Source organism: Sciurus vulgaris (genome assembly GCF_902686455.1).
Source record: "Sciurus vulgaris genome assembly, chromosome: 15".
Lineage (NCBI taxonomy): Eukaryota > Metazoa > Chordata > Mammalia > Rodentia > Sciuridae > Sciurus > Sciurus vulgaris.
The window spans coordinates 4,154,575-4,173,902 of NC_136476.1; the positions used below are offsets into that span (position 1 = coordinate 4,154,575).

General features: G+C 38.6%; 1 protein-coding gene across 1 annotated transcript; it reads left to right on the top strand.

The window, feature by feature from the left end:
* Positions 1-8,114: 8,114 nt before the first annotated feature.
* Positions 8,115-9,966, top strand: LOC306644929 (zinc finger C3HC-type protein 1-like; the record flags this gene model as incomplete). The annotated part of the gene is made up of 2 exons (XM_079112172.1): positions 8,115-8,306; positions 8,357-9,966. 2 exons carry the CDS (start codon positions 8,115-8,117, stop codon positions 9,371-9,373), a joined length of 1,209 nt encoding a protein of 402 aa, XP_078968298.1. The 3' UTR covers positions 9,374-9,966.
* Between the last annotated feature and the right edge of the window lie 9,362 nt (positions 9,967-19,328).

Below are 19,328 nucleotides of genomic sequence, written 5' to 3' on the forward strand. Positions count from 1 at the left end.
CTTCCATATGCATCGGGAAACCCAAAATTCCATATGACTTAATTTATTTCAGTATTCACTTTATTGTGATGGTTTGAAAAGGATCCCACTGTATCTCTGAAGTATGCCTGTATTGATCAGAATGATTTGTCATTTCCTTGGCAATTATCTTCAACTAACTCAGTTCTGATTTGGATGTGCTAATCTTCATTACAAGCAGTGACACTGAAACTATTCTACTGTTGTTAAGTGCTTAAATGATGTTATAATCACTTAAGCAACTCTAGTACACAAATTAAAGCTTTAATTTATATTGTTTTTGCAAAAGTACTTCTGTTATAATTTAATATTTTTCTAGATTCATGCTCCAAGATCAATCATTACAATTAATTTCAATCTCCCTAATTAATGATGCATGCCTTTACTTATTCTTCCCTAAAAATAGTGGAGAATCTGGGGAATGAAATTGACCAAAGTATATTCTTATATTGTGTGCATGTACAAATATGTAACAAATATCATTATTATTGATGTATAGTTATAATACATCAATAAAAATTTCTAACTAATAATGGAGATTATTAATGGCTGAATTCCATTATTGTTCCTGATTGTGGTCAGTTGTTTTCAGGTCTTGGGTTTGGGGCCATTTCCCTCTGGGAAGCTGTTTGAAAGCTAAATAATCTTACATTTAGCTGCTACCAACAACAATAATGACAACCAAAAGAAGAAGAAGAAGAAAAAAAGAACAACAAGCTTATTGCAGAGATAAGAATGAGACAGTCTGAGTCACCACTGAAGGTGTCAGCAGTCCAAGGCCATTCATGCTTCATATTTGGCAGCTGTGAATGGCTCTGCCAAGTCTACTGGCCAAAGGGCAAGGGGTCAGAACAGCAGCTGGATGCACTGGGAAAGTGGCTTCCCTGCATTAGTGACTGAATCCAGGATGTTGGAATAAAACCTGCAGGCCAAATCAGATCCAGTATTTAAAAGCACATAAACAGGAAAGTAGTTATAGCAAGTCCTTTCATAATTCTGCAAAGTTGATTCTTTATTCCAAAAGAAAATAAGGGGGGGAAGGTCTTCCCTCCTACTGTAAGCTCCTTGAGAATAAAGGCCTAGTAGAATACTCAGCACACAATGGGAGATTAATAATTTTTTAATACCTTTATTTTGTTTATTTAGTTATTTTTTGGTTTTTTGTTTGTTTGTTTGTTTGTTTGTTTTTTATGTGGTGTTGGGAATCGAACCTAGTACCATGACCAGGCGAGGCAAGCACTCTACCACTGAGCCACAGTCCCAGAGCTAATAAAATTTTTGAAGCACAATTAACATGTCCTATTGTTGAAGGTGCATAACAGCCAAGGGAAGTAGGTATTATTGTCCCTGTTTTACTATGAAGAAATTGAGGAAGATCAGTTTGGTAATTTGTCAACAAGGAATAAAACCAGGACTCAAATTCAGTTCTTTCTGGTTCCAAAGTTAATGCTCTATTTTCATGTTGCTGCAAACCACCAGTTTCTTTTCTAATTATGAAAGTCAAAGGAATGTTTTATAAATGTTAACCCCTTTTATTCCAATCTCCTTATTCTCTGCAGAACATCTCATTCATTCTTTCATTCAAAATGTGGAGGTGCTTCTACATCAATATAACTTCCTATCACTTCCCTATCCTCTCTTCCTTACCACTGTCACAGAGAAAAAGGTGACTTCCTCTATTTCAAGGTAAAAAAAGACCCCTACTGTGGCCCTTTTTGTCACCCATTACTCCATCAATAAGTTCCCCAATCTGACCATATTATACTACTTGTTCATTCTTTCTTCTATGATTTCTTCTGCCAATTCATGAATAGCTTGATGTGCTCTCACACATGTGGGTGCACACACACATATCATCTCCATTCACCAAGCCCCACCCCCTTGAACTACGTTCCTGTCCTTCCCTCTTTGCCTTCACTATCAAGTTTGTTTCTCATAGCTTCATCTTCTCACCATCAAACCCTGTGCAGAAAATGATCTCTTGATAACAGCTGCAGAATCAAATCCAACAGATTTCTCTATTTTCCACCTGGTCAGAAACAAGCCACTATTAAAAATTCTTATTTCTTTATATTAACCTTTCCTGCACTTTTTATGAATCTGTTCATTCTCAGATCTGCCTCTTGTTCTCTGATTCCTCTTTCCCATCTGATCCCAAATGTCCATGGGTTATGTCCATGCCCATTTCTCCTCTTACATTCTCTCTTTTGTAAATTTTACTCAATCTTTTCTTCAGTCCTGACTAGTGTTTCAGTCTACATTTCCAACTGCCTTAAACTTTTTCATCATTCTGTCCTACTGACATCCCAAACTCAGTATGCTCAAAATATAGCCATCATTCTTTTTTGTGCATATCAACTTATTATATTGTAACTACTATTCTCCCAACTATGGAAATATATATGCAGATATATATATATATATATATATATATATATGTATACACACACACACACACACACACACACACACATATATACAGATTATTTGTATATATACAAACAAGTTAAATTTCAGGGTTCAGGCTATGGAAGACAAATAAAGCAAAAAAAAAAGTTTCCAAAGCAATACACATATCATACATATAGTAATGCATGCTTAAAAGTAATGCATGTAGTCCTCCCTTCCTGACCACCATACAATTCCCCTCTGCATGTAAGAACATATCACAATGAATTCCACTTTTATGTATATCTATAATGCACCAATTAAAAATAATAGATAATCCAGGTATAATGGTGCACAGCTGAAATTCCAGTAACTTGGGAGGCTAAAACAGGAGGATGGCAAGTTCAAGGCCAGCCTGGGCAACTTAGTAAGACCCTGTCCCAAAATAAAAATTTTAAATGGGTGGGGATGTGGCTCAGTGGTAAAGTGATCCTGGATTCAATTCTTAGTACCAAAATAAATAAATAAAAAGGAAACCAGTAGAGTAGAGGTACAGGGTAAGTGTTGGGAAGCAGGAGAGGGAAAGAGGAAGTAGTAGGGAGTGAAATGAAGCAAAGTGTATTATATCAATGTATGAAATGTCTCCCATTTATGAAAATGAACCCCACCATTATATATAACTATAATACACTAATAAAAACACTTTAAACATTTTTAATTCCATAATGTTTAAGTAGTATGCTATAGACATTATACTCCAAATTCCTTTTGTTCATTTTTAATGACTGCATGATATAACCTTGAATTGATACCTATTGATAGACATTTAAGCTGTTCTCAGTTTTTGCTTTACAAGCAGTGCCCCAACGACTGACTAGTCTGTAATTTTGTGCAAATATATGTATGTGGATATATCTGTAGAACAAAGTACTGTAAGTGAAATTGTTAGGAAAAAGGGTATGTGCATCTTCATTTTAAATATGTATTTAAGTGTATTGAGATAACAATGTATGAGATAAAAAAATTAACTGGAGTGAATTCAAATGATCTTAAAACTTTTGAAAATGCCCCATCTTTTATTTTCTGTCAAGCATCTAATGATACCTCTTTATAGGGACAAGAGAGTCATAGGAAATGTAGGGGGAGAGAACAAGTGGGTATGAGACAGTCTCAGATCCTGCTAATAAAGGCCACTTGGAATAGTATGAGGAAATAGCGTGAAGACCTCAGCAGAAAGATGCTAAAGATATACAGACATATTTACAGGGTTGCAGAGGTACTCATAAGTGACCAGCCAAAGGAGGTAATTCACCCCTGTCAAGGCATCTGCAGGTAGAGATTCCAGCAATGGGTCTCTGAAGAAACCACTAATGTGCCACAAGGAAGTCTGACCACTACTAAAATTCAAACAAAATTAGCTTTAAACAGCCTCAAAGACTAGGAATAACAGTTGATTAACACATACCCTTCCATGGTAGAATGAGAGAGACATTATTATCCTATATACATGTATGAAAAAAAATTTTTTAAAGATTTTTAATACTGGGTTTATGAGTTTGAACTTGATGGAGTTATTAGAATTTCACTACATGTAGTTTTGCAGATGAATGAAATGGCAACCCAGCTACAGGTCATAAAAGAGGAGTACAGAAGTTGGAATATTTCTATTGTGACATAGGGGTCACCACTTACATTTATGCAGGTTATGCAGTACAGAACTCTCGTGGACATCAATCTCACTGAAGTGTGAATAGTGGTTCTTGGCACTAACTACTCTTATACTGCTATAGGTCTCATCTAAATATCTTTCAGGAAACAAAGAACACACAAATTTAACCCCAGTGGAAAATAACTAGGAAATAAGGTAGAAGTTAGAAGGTTGAAAAGTGGAGACTACATTATGGAGTTTCTTGGATGTGAGGCTAAGAAATTCAGAATTTATCCTGTTTTTAATGCAGGTGATAGACTGAGGAGGTCATTGAAGAATTTTGCACAGAATAATGGAAATGCAATGAGTGATTTAAGAAAATTAAATTTAAGTTACAGTGTTCAAGATAGATTAAAAGGGCTGGGGAGATAGTCCAGTTGGTAGAGTGCTTGCCTCGCAAGCACAAGGCCCTGGTCAATCGCCAGTGCTGAAAAAAAAAAAAAAAGATAGATTAAAAAAAAAAAAAAAAAAGACCTATCCTTCCTATATATTGCTATAACAGAACACCCAAGACTGGGTAATTTATAAAGAAAAGAGGTTTATTTTGTTTCGTTATTCTGGAGGCTAAAGTTCAAGAGTATGGCATTGGCATCTGCTTAGCTTCTGTTGAGGGCCTTGTGCTGCTTCAACTCTTAACAGAAAATGGAAAGGAAAGCAGGTACATACAGAAGAAGCAAAACACTAGGAGAATTCTTGCTTTATAGCAACCTGTTCTCACAGTAACTAACCCAGACCCACAAAAGTGAGAATTCACTCACTCAAGAAAGGCATTCATAGGGCTGGGGAGATAGCTCAGTCGGTAGAGTGCTTGCCTTGCAAGCACAAGGACCTAGGTTCGATCCCCAGCACTGCAAAAAAAAAAAAAAGAAAGGCATTCATAAGGGGCACAATGACACACACCTGTAATCCCAGCTACTCAGGAGGTTAAAGCATGAGGCTCTCAACTTCAAGGCCAGTCTGGTTGGTGAGACCCTGTCTCAAAATAAAAAATAAAAAGGGCTGGGGATGATTCCTTGGTATTATCCAAAAGAACTAAAATCAAAATACTATACAGGTATATGCATACCAATGTCTATAACAGTGCAATTCACAATAGCTGAGTTGTGGAACCAGTCTAGGTGCTCATCAACAGATGAATGATACAGAAAATGTGTATACACACACACACACACAATGGAATTTTACTCAACCATAAAGAAGAATGAAATTATGTCATTTGCTGGTAAATGGATAGAACTAAAGAACATCATGGTAGGTGAAATAAACCAGACTTAGAAAGTAAAAGGTCAAATAATTTCTCTCTAGCAGAAGCTAGAGAGGCGGGAAGAAAATGGGGGGAAAAAAGGGGGACCTCATGAAAATAGAAGAGAGACCAATAGAGTAGAGGAAAGGGACCATGAAGGAGGGAAGAGGAAAGGACGTGGAGAAGCTGGAGAATGAAATCTACCAAATTACAGAATGTCCATATATAAATATACCACAATAGATCATATAGAGAGTTACAATGCACTAATTAAAATAATAATAATAGGCCTTTCCAGGCTAGCTTCTCGGAGCAGACCACCCAGTGAGAGCCTTTCTACACAGAGCCAGCCACAAGTCCCCAAGCCAGCGGAGACCTCCGGCCCACAAGCAGCCTCTAGGACCAGGGCAAGGCAGCCAGAGACCTCTCCAGGCGGACCTGTCCCCCGCACCCCCCCCCACCCCGCCGCAGACTTTTTCCATGCGATCCAAGATGGCGGTCTAGAGGGTGACTGCATCTCCAGTCGCTCCAGAACCCAGGATTCAAGAAGGGGAGGCATTGAGAAACTCGGACTAAAATAGAGCCACGGGGTGAGTCTCCCCCACCCGGTGAAGTGCTGCCCGGGTGGCAGGCCCGGATTCGGGTGGCTTATTAGAGTAGGGTAGGGCAGCTAGAGTCTTCCCCAGGCAGCTCTGTGCACTCCGGCAGTGGGCTCCTCCCACAGGGCCAGATTCTCCAGCATCTCGGAGCAGGCCCCCCAGTGAGAGCCTTTCTGCCCAGAACCAAGCTTTAAGTCCCTGAACCAGGGTGGCGAGTTCCTGCCCACAGGTTGCTTCAGGGACCAGGACAGGGCAGCCAGGGACTTCCCCAAGCAGCCTGCAGCCTGGACCCCTCCAGCAGGAAGCGCCTTTCCAAGCAAGCTTCTCGGAGCAGGCCCCCAGTGAGAGCCTTTCCACACAGAGCCAGCTCCAAGTCCTGGAACCAGTAGCAGGCTAGGGGCAGCTTTCCTTGGAAGCACTGCATTATCAAGTTACTCCAAGACATCAGGCTACTGAAGGCAGGAAGGTAATACACTGGAAATCTACAGGGACACTATAAGCCAATAGAAGAATTCTGCAATATCACAAAGTCCCACTGACATCTGACCAATATGAGAAAACAAGGGAAGAAAATGTCCCAAACAAACCTAGATACTATATCAATAAAACTCAATGACAGCACAGCAGAAGAAATGTCAGAAAGGGAGTTCAGAATGTACATAATTAAAACAATCAGAGAAGCAAACGAGGAGATGAAAGAGCAAATGCAGGCATTGAAGGAGGAGATGAAAAAGCAAATGCAGGCATTAAATGATTGCACCAATCAACAGTTAAAGGAGCAAATACAGGAAGCAAGAGATCATTTCAATAAAGAGTTAGAGATATTGAAAAAAAAAAAACAACAAATCCTTGAAATGAAGGAAACAATAAACCAAGTTAAAAACTCCATAGAAAGCATAACCAATAGGATAGAACACCTGGAAGACAGAACCTCAGATATTGAGGACAAAATATTTAATCTTGAAAACAAAGTTGACCAAACAGAAAAGATGGTAAGAAATCATGAACAGAATCTACAAGAATTATGGGATATCATGAAAAGCCCAAATTTAAGAATTATTGGGATGGAGGAAGGCTTAGAGAAACAAACCAAAGGAATGAACAATCTATTCAATGAAATAATATCAGAAAATTTCCCAAATCTGAAGAATGAAATGGAAAACCAAGTACAAGAGGCTTATAGGACTCCAAATATACAAAATTACAACAGACCCACACCAAGGCACATTATTATGAAAATACCTAACATACAAAATAAAGACAGAATTTTAAAGGCCGCAAAAGAAAAGGAAACCAATAAGAGGAAACTAATAAGAATATCAGCAGATTTTTCAATCCAGACCCTAAAAGCTAGAAGGGTCTGGAACAACATTTCCCAAGCCCTGAAAGAAAATGGATGCCAACCAAGAATCTTATACCCAGCAAAACTTACTTTCAGAATTGACGATGAAATAAGATCCTTCCATGATAAACTAAAGCTAAAGGAATTTACAAAAAGAAAGCCAGCATTGCAGAACATTCTCAGCAAAATATTCCATGAGGAAGAGATGAAAAACAACGATGCAAATCAGCAACAGGAGGAACTAGCCTAAAGGAATAGACAAATAAAGGGGAAACCAAATCATGTCAAAAAACAAAAATGAGTCAATTGACTGGGAATACAAATCATATCACAATAATAACCCTGAATGTTAATGACCTGAACTCATCAATCAAAAAACATCGACTGGCAGAATGGATTAAAAAGAAAAATCCAACAATTTGCTGCCTGCAAGAGACTCATCTCATAGAAAGAGATACCCATAGACTAAAGGTGAAAGGATGGGAAAAAACATACCTTGTACACGGACAAGCAAAAAAGCTGGAGTATCCATCCTCATTTCAGATAATGTGGACTTCAAGCCAAAACTAGTCAGAAGGGATAAAGAAGGACATTACATACTGCTTAAGGGAAGCGTAAATCAGCAAGACATAACAATCATAAATATCTATGCCCCGAACATTGGCTCATCCATGTATGTCAAACAAATCCTTCTCAGTTCCAGAAATCAAATAGACCACAACACAATAATACTAGGCAATTTTAACACACCTCTCTCACCGATGGATAGATCGTCCAAACAGAAATTGAATAAAGAAACCATAGATCTGGACCAAGATGGCGGCGTCCAGTGAGGGGCAGGCGTTTGCTTCAGGGGTTGAAAAGAACTGGGGTACAGTAGTCCGTTCCCCCGAAGGGACCCCCCAGAAGGTCCGGCAGCTAATAGATGAAGGGATTGCCCCGGAAGAGGGAGGCACAGAAGCGAGGGATACATCTGCCACATTCCAGTCAGTTAATGGATCACCCCAAGTAGAACAACCTCCCTTGGAGTCTACAAGCAAAGAAGCCTTCTTTAGCAGAATCGATTTGGTATGTTACCATTGGATGAGCCTGCTGTTCTTATTAGTGAATTCCTAGATCGTTTTCAAAACCTTTGTCACTTGGACCTCCAGCTTCCTTCCCTGAGGCCGGAGGATTTGAAAACTATGTGCTTGACAGAAGACAAGATCAGTCTTCTGCTACACCTGCTTGAAGATGAACTTGATCACGGAACTGAAGAGAGAAAAACTCCAAGCAAATTAGGCTCCGACATCCAAGTCCACATCACTGCCTGTGTTCTTGCTGTGTGTGGCTGGGCGTGTAGCTCTGCTTTGGAACCCATGCAGCTCTCCCTGATAACATGTTCACAGTGTATGCGGAAGGTGGGGCTCTGGGGCTTCCAGCAGATTGAATCATCCATGACCGACCTGGACACATCATTTGGCCTAACCAACTCCCCAGTCTCAGGCCCTGAGGGTCGTCCAGAACGCTTCCCTCTGGTGCCTGAATCACCTCGGAGGATGATGACCCGGAGCCAGGATGCCACGTTTTCCCCAGGCTTAGAGCAGGTTGAAAAGAGCCCTAGTCCCATTGTCTCCCGAACCCGGAGCTGGGACTCTTCTAGTCCTGTTGATCGGCCTGAGCCGGAGGCAGCCAGCCCCACTACCAGAAGCCGCCCAGTGACCCGAAGCATGGGAACAGGAGACTCTTCTGGCCTGGAAGTACCCTCTAGCCCTCTCCGGAAAGCCAAACGAGCTCGCCTCTGCTCTTCCAGCAGCTCAGACACATCATCTCGGAGCTTCTTTGATCCCACCTCTCAGCACAGAGACTGGTGCCCTTGGGTGAATATCACACTTGGTAAAGAATCCAGAGAGAATGGTGGAACAGAGCTTGATGCCAGCACCCCAGCAGAGCCGGGCTGGAAGGCAGTGCTGACCATCCTTTTGGCCCATAAACAGTCTAACCAGCCAGCTGAAACAGACTCCATGAGTCTCTCTGAAAAATCAAGAAAAGTATTCCGAATATTCCAGCAGTGGGAATCTTTATGCTCATCCTGAAGATATTCCAGCCCATTCCTGGAGAGAACTGAAATGAGAGTGACTTTTTGAAAAATAAAGCCTGAATTCTCTTTGGGTCAGCCGATGCTGTTTTTCTCCATTCTGATTTAATCATAAGGAGCCCCTGCCATTGTAAAGGCAGTAAGTGTCAACAATCTGCAAGATTAAGAGGAGACCCATCTCCCTGTGGGGATGTGGACAGGGTAAGGTACTGCAAACCCAGTTCTATTAAAAGACTGTGGGACTTTAAAACTAGAGGAAAGACCCAGGAACACTCATTTCAGCAGCTTTAGCATGGGCAGTGTCTCAAGAACTGTATCCCAGGAATTTGAGAGTGTGTGTTATTAAAGTATTTGTCAAGATGCTTCGGTGCTTGAGAATTGTTTTCCCCCTTGCCTGGTAGGCTGGAGAAAGCTTCAGTGATATTATCAAGAGTTAAACTGTGGGCCGGGCATGGTGGCCCACCCCTTTACTCCCAGCTGCACAGGATATTGAGGCAGAAGGATTTCAAGTTCAAGGCTAGTCTGGGCATCATAGCAAGACCCTCTACAACTTGGAACTTGTCTCAATATAAAAAGGGCTAGGAACATAGCTCTGTGTTACAGCATCCTTAGATACAATGCCCAGTACTGTCCCTGCCCCCCAAACAAAGTCAAACTGGGTTTTCAGTGTGGACTTAAAACCTGAAATGTATTTGTAATTCCAAAGACGTGTAGTCTTCCTTAAACTAGAAGCAAGGTGGTGTCATTATGTCAACAGGTCTCTTGGTGTGATGCAGTATAAGGTGAGCTGATTATTTTCTCCTCACTTTGATGCTAACAGAGTAAGAGAATGGAAGGAGGATATAAGAAAATACCCACAAGAGGCCCCTCATGTGCTTTCTAATGCCTGGCTCCCTTGACTGAGTGCCCCAAGCCTTTTTTCTTGCTTGTGAGGCTCATCCATCTCTGTGGTAGAGAAGATTGACCTGAACCTGACCCATCTAAGTACATGTGTCTACTGGTAAAGTGACCATGAGCTACTAGAGTCATTTAAGTCACTGGTTGATTTAGTTTATGGCTCACCTTTTTTTGTCGGGGGTACGGGGGCTTGCTGGGGATTTAACTCAGGTGCTCAAGCCCTAAACATATTTCCAGCCCTTTTTATTTTATTTATTTTTTATTGTAAACAAATGGGATGCATGTTGTTTCTCTGTTTGTACATGGCGTAAAGGCATACCATTTGTGTAATCATAAATTTACATAGGATAAAAAAAAAAAAAAAAAAAAAGAAACCATAGATCTCAATAACACAATCAACAATTTAGACTTAACCAACTTATATAGAATATACCATCCAACAAAGAACGAATACACTTTCTTCTCAGCAGCACATGGATCCTTCTCTAAAATAGACCATGTTTTATGCCACAAAGCTTCTTGTATTAGCAAATACAAGAAGATATAGATACTACCTTGTACTCTATCAGATCATAATGGATTGAAATTAGAAATAAATGACAGAATAAAAAACAGAAACTTCTCCAATACCTGGAGATTAAATAATACACTATTATATGATGAATGGATAACAGAAGACATCAGGAGGGAAATAAAAAAATTCTTAGAAGTAAACGAGAACAAAGACACATCATATCAAAATCTCTGGGACACTATGAAAGCAGTACTTAGAGGAAGATTTATTTCATGGGGCGCATTCAACAAAAGAAGTAGAAATCAACAAATAAATGACTTAACACTACAGCTCAAAGCCCTAGAAAAAGAAGAGTAAACCAACACCAAAAGTAGTAGAAGACAGGAAATAGTTAAAATCGGAGCTGAAATCAACGAAATTGAAACAAAAGAAACAATCGGAAAAATTAACAAAATAAATAGTTGGTTCTTTGAAAAAATAAACAAAATTGATAAACCCTTAGCCACACTAACAAAGAGAAAGAGGGAGAAAACTCAAATTACTAAAATTCGGAATGAACAAGGAAATATCACAACAGACACGAGTGAAATACAAAACATAATTTGAGCTATTTTGAAAATCTATACTCCAACAAAACAGAAAACCTCGAAGACATCAACAAGTTTCTAGAGACATATGAATTACCTAAACTGAACGAGGAGGACATACACAACTTAAATAAATCAATTTCAAGCAATGAAATAGAAGAGGTCATCAAAACCCTACCAACAAAGAAAAGTCCGGGACCAGATGGGTTCTCAGTCGAGTTCTACAAAACCTTTAAAGAAGAGCTCATTCCAATACTTCTCAAAGTATTCCATAAAATAGAAGAGGAGGGAACCCTCCCAAACTCATTCTATGAAGCCAATATAACTCTGATACCTAAACCAGACAGAGACACATCAAGGAAAGAAAATTTCAGACCAATATCCTTAATGAACATCGATGCAAAAATTCTCAACAAAATTTTAGCAAATCGCATACAAAAATATATTAAAAAGATAGTTCACCACGATCAAGTACGTTTTATCCCAGGGATGCAAGGTTGGTTCAACATCAGGAAATCAATAAATGTCATTCACCATATCAACAGACTAAAAGTTAAGAATCACATGATTATTTCAATAGATGCAGAAAAAGCATTCGATAAAATACAGCATCCCTTCATGCTCAAAACACTAGAGAAAATTGGGGTAGTGGGAACATTCCTTAACATTGTAAAGACCATCTACACTAAGCCCATGGCCAATATCATTCTAAATGGTGAAAAACTGAAAGCATTCCCCCTAAAAACTGGAACAAGGCAGGGATGCTCTCTTTCACCACTTCTATTCAATATCGTTCTTGAGATTCTAGCCAGAGCAATTAGATAGACCAAAGAAATTAAAGGGAACTCAAACTATCCCTGTTCGCTGATGACATAATTATATAGTTAGAGGAACCTGGAAATTCCACCAGAAAACTCTTAGAACTCATAAGTGAATTCAGTAAAGTAGCAGGTTATAAAATCAATGCTCATAAATCCAATGCATTTTTATACATAAGTGATGAATCTTCAGAAAGAGAAATTAGGAAAACTATCCCATTCACAATAGCCTCGAAAAAAATAAAATACTTGAGAATGAATCTCACAAAAGAGGTGAAAGACCTCTACAAATGAGAACTACAGAACACTAAAGAAAGAAATTAAAGAAAACCTTAGAAGATGGAAAGATCTCCCATGTTCTTGGATAAGCAGAATTAATATTGTCAAAATGGCCATACAACCAAAAGTGCTATACAGATTCAATGCAATTCCAATTAAAATCCCAATGACGTACCTTACAGAAATAGAGCAAGCAATTATGAAATTCATCTGGAAGAACAAGAAACCCAGAATAGCTAAAGCAATCCTCAGTAGAAAAAGCGAAGCAGGGGGTATCACAATACCAGATCTTCAACTCTATTACAAAGCAATAGTAACAAAACCGGCATGGTATTGGTACCAAAATAGACAGGTAGATCAATGGTACAGAATAGAGGACATGGACACAAACCCAAATAAATACAATTTTCTCATACTAGACAAAGGGGCCAAAAATATGCAATGGAGAAAAGATAGCCTCTTCAACAAATGGTGCTGGGAAAACTGGAAAACCATATGCAACAGAATGAAACTAAATCCCTATCTCTCACCCTGCACAAAACTCAACTCAAAATGGATCAAGGACCTCGGAATCAGACCAGAGACCCTGCATCTTATAAAAGAAAAAGTAGGTCCAAACCTTCAACTTGTTGGCTTAGGATCAGACTTCCTTAAGAGGACTCCCATAGCACAAGAAATAAAAGCTAGAATCAACCACTGGGATAGATTCAAACTAAAAAGCTTTCTCTCAGCAAAGGAAACTATCAGTAATGTGAAGAGAGAGCCTACAGAGTGGGAGAATATCTTTGCCACTCATACTTCAGATAGAGTGCTAATTTCCAGAATCTATAAAGAACTCAAAAAACTCTACACCAAGAATGCAAATAATCCAATCAACAAATGGGGTAAGGAAATGAACAGACACTTCACAGAAGATGTACAAGCAATCAACAGATATATGAAAAAATGTTCAACATCTCTAGTAATAAGAGAAATGCAAATCAAAACTACCCTAAGATTCCATCTCACCCCAATTAGAATGGTGATTATCAAGAACACAAGCAACAATAGGTGTTAGCGAGGATGTGGGGAAAAAGGTACACTCATACATTGCTGGTGGGGTTGCAAATTAGTGCAGCCACTCTGGAAAGCAGTATGGAGATTCCTCAGAAAGCTTGGAATGGAACCACCATTTGACCCAGCTATCCCACTCCTTGGCCTATACCCACAGGACTTAAAATCAGCATACCACAGAGATACAGCCACATCAATGTTCATAGGTGCTCAATTCTACTATAACCAGATTGTGGAACCAACCTAGATGCCCTTCAGTTGATGAATGGATAAAGAAACTGTGGCATATATATACAATGGAATATTACTCCGCCATGAAGAATGATAAAATTATGGCATTTGCAGGCAAATGGATGAAATTGGTGGATATCATGCTAAGTGAGATAAGCCAATCTCAAAAAACTAAAGGACGAATGATCTCGCTGATAAGCGGATGAGGACATATAAGGGGGGGTATGAGGGGTTAGCGTTAGGGTTAGGATTAGGTTTAGGGTTAGGGATAAGAAGGGTGGTAAGAATGGAGGAAGGAAGGACTGTATAGAAGGAAAAGAGGAGCGGGAGGCGTGGGGGGGAAGGGAAGAAAATAACAGAATGAATCAAACAATATTGCCGTATGTAAATTTATGATTTTTAATTAAAATAAATTTTAAAAAAAACAAAAAATATTTTAATGTATAAAAAGTTGATATTTTCATATTGTGCACATTAAATATAAATATCTTTGATCCAATTAAAAATAGAATAATAATAATGAAAGGGAGATCAGTAGAGTAGAGCAAGTGGATCAGGGGAAGTTACCAGGAAATGAGATCGATTATGTTATATATGTACAAATATGATATAACAAATCCCACTATTGTGTATAATTACAATAAACAAACAGAAATAAATAAATTAAAACTTCTAAAAAGAGCTGGGGATAGTCAATCTCTAATACACGCACAAAAAAAAAAAAGGAAGAGAAGGAAGAAAAAGAAAAGCATTTATATGTGCTCTGTCCCCATGAACAAAGCATCTCCCACCACTAACACATTGGGGACCAGGCCTCAACAGGAATTTTGGTGGGGACAAACCAAAATCAGACCATAGACCTAATGACTCCTTACCTCACTTCTTCAACCCTGGCTGTGTAAGAAGCCATAGCTGCTGGGGGCAGGAAGTAAGAGAGAAGTACAGCCCAACCTAGTATTAACTGATACATAAGCACAAACCTTCCAGAAAGTATTGTACATGTGCACCAACATTTGTACAGAAGGTTCATAGCAACAACATTTGTAAAAAGAAAACACTGGAAACAACATGCATGTCTGTGAATACATTGTCTTTTCCTATAATATTATGCAGCAAAACAACTTACAACTACATTTATCAACATGGATCAAATCTCAGGAATAAGATGTTGAAGTGGGGAAGCAAAAAACAGATGTATCATGATTCCATTTATATAAAAAAAATTCAAAAATATGTAGCACTAAACAATATATTATTTAAGAATACTGGGAAAGTTTTAAAGGAAAGAAGAAAGTTTAAAACATAAAATTCAGGATAATGATTCCTTCTGAAAGAGAAAAGTGGAATTGGGAAGGAACATTCTATGAGATTCTAAAATACAGGAACTAAAGTTATGGTAGTATAAATGCTTGCTTTCTTTTTTCTTTTTTTACTTTTATTTATTTATTTATTCATTATCTTTTTTTTGACAGTGATAAATTTTTAAATAATTTTTTGTACATACATATAGGATGATAATGTCTGTCTCAATCTATGTCCTGCCCATCCCCACCTGCCCAATCCCTCCCCTCACTTCCCTCTGTACAAAGTTCCTTCATTCTTCCATACCCAGCCCCCACTATGGATCTGAATCTGCTTATCAGAGAAAATATTTGCCCTTTGGTTTTTGGGATTGGTTTATTTCACTTATCATGATATTCTCTAATTCCATCCATTTACCTGCGAATGCCATACTTTCATTTTTCTTTAAGGCTGAGTAATATTCCATTGTGTATATGTACCACATTTTCTTTAGCCATTCATCTGTTGAAGGGCATCTAGGTTGGTTCCATAGTTTTGTTACCATAAATTGAGTTACTATAAATATTGAAATAGCTAACTTTAAGTCCTTTATGTGAAAACCGAGGAGTGGGATAGCTGGGTCAAATGGTGGTTCCATTCCAAGTTTTCTTAGTAATCTCCAAGTATAAATGCTTTCTGATATAAAAAACAAATATAGGGAACACTCTAGTTCTTAAACTGTGAATGGGGAAATGGGTATTTTGTTTTACTGTCATTCTTTTAACCTTACATTCTTTAAACCTTATATATTATAAATGTTTTAATCTGTTCATTAGTCTAATGAAACAAATTTATAAAAATATAGCTGTATATTTCAATAAGTCAAAATATTACTTAGTTTTCTTTTATTTTCATAAATCCTGTATAGTGCACATAAAGTACCTAAGACATGATCAACAAATAGGATCAACTTTTATGTGCCTCCAACTCCCTATTTGCTGTCCTTAGGAATTCTAAAGAACCAGTGCAAGAGTAGCAAGAGCATTTATTTGCTAATCTGTGAAGTATCACACATATAAGAGGCCCCAGGTCATGTCAGCATAACACCCAATAGAAGTATGAAGGTGAAATTATAACTACCTTTACAATGCCAAAAATCCAGTTTGAATTATCTTCTCATCAAAGTGAGTATGTCTGTCCTCCTCTCTGTTCCAGAACCTTTGGTGATCATTTTAACACCCTGGATCAGGTGGCCATAACTTCATTTACTGAGTACTAACTACTCTGCCAGGCACTGCTAGCTCATTTAATCTCCAACATTGCTCATGGATAGCAAGTATTAACCCCTTCTGACTGAAAAAAACAGACCCAGGAATAGTAAAAAATTATCTAAAATCACAGTACCCAGTATCGGAGGTAGGATTCAGGGTCAGGTCTCTCTGACTCTAGTGCAAACTTTTCGCCTTGCATCCAGTAGTCTTCCTCATGGGGCTTCCTTTGTCCATCCAGTTTTTCAATGCACACTCATCTCCATTTAAGCAGACAACTCTCCTTAATGTTTCCTGAGTAAGTCAAACTGGATTGTGTCTATGCTTTCCTTATATTATTTCCCTGCTACAAACATCCTTTCCTCTTTCTTCTTTTCCTCTATTCACCCAAATACTACTTCTTTCAAGCATCATTTGGCACTGCTTTTCTTCAGAAGTGGTCCTGAACTAATCAAATTCCAGAGTGGTCTCACTTTTTGAGAATTTTTTGTCTTCTCATTGTTTTGTTAACTAGACTATAGGATCCACAAGAGCCAAAGGGTATTTTCCTTTATGGCATTTTGTTTTGCTTTGTTTGCAAGTCTCACTATAGACACACTCAGTGAGTGCTAAACAGATGATTTGGGTACAATACAGACATAAATATTATCCTGCAAACTGACAGATTCCAATCTCCATTCCAGAGAACTGATGCATCTGAATCTTTTAGGATCAGGGGTGGGTGGGATAAATGGAACAGTGTAATTTTTTTACAGATGATTTTTTAAGTGTACCCTCAGATTAGAATTTTATACTTTGTTCCAGTTTAGGACCAAGTTCATTCAAATAAACATACAAAGGAATAGCTATATAAAGAAAAGACAAAATTCTAACAAACATATTTAAAAGATGTTATGGTTTTGATATGAGATATCCCCCCAAAGTTCCTGTGTTTATGCAGGAATATTCAGAGGTGAAACAATTGGATTGTGAGAGTTGCAACTTAATCAGTCCATCCAACTTTGAATGGACTGACTGGGTGGTAACTGTCAGCAGGTGGGCATGGTTAGAGGAGGTGGGTCACTGGGGGGGGGGGTGCCCTAGAAGGGCACATTTTCCCTGTGGCCCCTTGCCCACCTCTTCTCTGTCTCTGTTCCTGACCCTACCTTGAGCTGAGTAGCTTTCCTCCACAGGGTCCTTCTGCCATGATTTGCTGCCTCACCCTGGGTCCAAAGCAATCCAGATGGCCATTTATGCACTGAGATTTCTGAAACTGTAAGCCCCAAATTAATTTTTCCTCTTCTAAGTTGTTCTTGTGAGATATTTTGGTCACAGCAACTGACTAAAACATAAGACAATCAAGAAAACTATTTCCTATAGGCATGATTGCTCTGAGGGAAGAAAGAGGAGGAGAAATGGAAGATAGGAAACAAAGAAGGGAGGGAGAAAGGGAAAGAAAGATAAAAGGAGGGAAGAAAAAGAAGGAAAGAGAAGAAGTATAGGAAAAGGCGGAGTCATATTCTGCTTAGGTTGCCATAAAAAAATACAATATACTAGGTGGCTTAAACAATAGAAATTTATCCTCTTACAATTTTGGCAGCTAGAAGGCAGTTCCTGGTGAGGGCTTTCTTCCTATCTTGAAGATGTCTTCCTTCTTGTTATGCCCTTACATGGATAGGTGGGGAGAAGTGTTAGTAATCTCTCTCTTCCTCCTCTTATAGAGCCATCAATCCTATTGGAGTAGCATCCCATCCTTATGACCCTATTTAACCTTAATTATCTTCTAAAAGCCTCATCTCCAGATACAGTCTCACTGAGTATGAGCTGCAAAACAATTTTGAAGGGATACAATTCAGTCCATAGCAGAAGGGAAGGGAAAAGAAGAAAAGAACAGGAGAGAAAAAGAGAAGATGGGAGGAAAGTAGACTGTGACTTTATGAAATTTCATAGAATGAAAAGAATAGCCATTCTGCATTTGAGAGGTCCCGATAGAACGCCTTTAACCTTGTGCCAAAATACATCCCTATAACCTTAACCTCAGTGGTCCTAGTCCCTCCCTGACTGGTTTTATACAGCTAGCCTACTCAGGAATTACAAAAGCAAATACCTATAAGGCCAAGATGCCTGAGTGAAGGCAGCAGGGTGTTAGCAGAGTGGTTCATTCTAACTCAGGTGCATTAGAGATAAGAGGTAGTATTGATCCAGATGTACATAATTGTTTCCATGCAGTTCAAGACCAAATTTGCCATATCCTCCCATTTATCAAAAGAATTGTGATGTCTCACATTTTTAAGTATTGTCCACTAATTAAAAAGAAAAAAAAAAAAGCTTTTAAATACTAGCTAGTCAGGCTTAGCTTTCACAGATTAAATATCCTCAGTACCTCTGGAAAGCAGTGTGGAGATTCCTTCAAAAACTTGGAATGGAACCACCATTTGACCCAGCTATCCCACTCCTTGGCCTATACCCACAGGACTTAAAATCAGCATACCACAGAGATACAGCCACATCAATGTTCATAGCTGCTCAATTCACAATAGCCAGACTGTGGAACCAACCTAGATGTCCTTCAATTGATGAATGGATAAAGAAACTGTGGTATATATATACAATGGAATATTACTCCGCCATGAAAAATGATAAAATTATGGCATTTGCAGGCAAATGGATGAAATTGTAGGATATCATGCTAAGTGAGATAAGCCAATCTCAAAAAACTAAAGGATGAATGATCTCACTGATAAGCAGATGATGACACATAATGGGGGGTGAGAGGGCAAGAATGGAGGAAGGAGGGACTGTATAGAGGGAAAAGAGGGGTGGGAGGGGTGGGGGAAGGGAAAAAATAACAGAATGAATCAAACAACATTACCCTACGTAAATGTATGATTACACAAATGGTATGCCTTTATGCCATGTACAAACAGAGAAACAACATATATCCCATTTGTTTACAATTTAAAAAAAAAATGCCCTAAAAAAAAAAAAAAAATCCTCAGTACTTTGACCGCTTTTTCCTGTATAGTCTCAAATCTCTTCTGCCTAT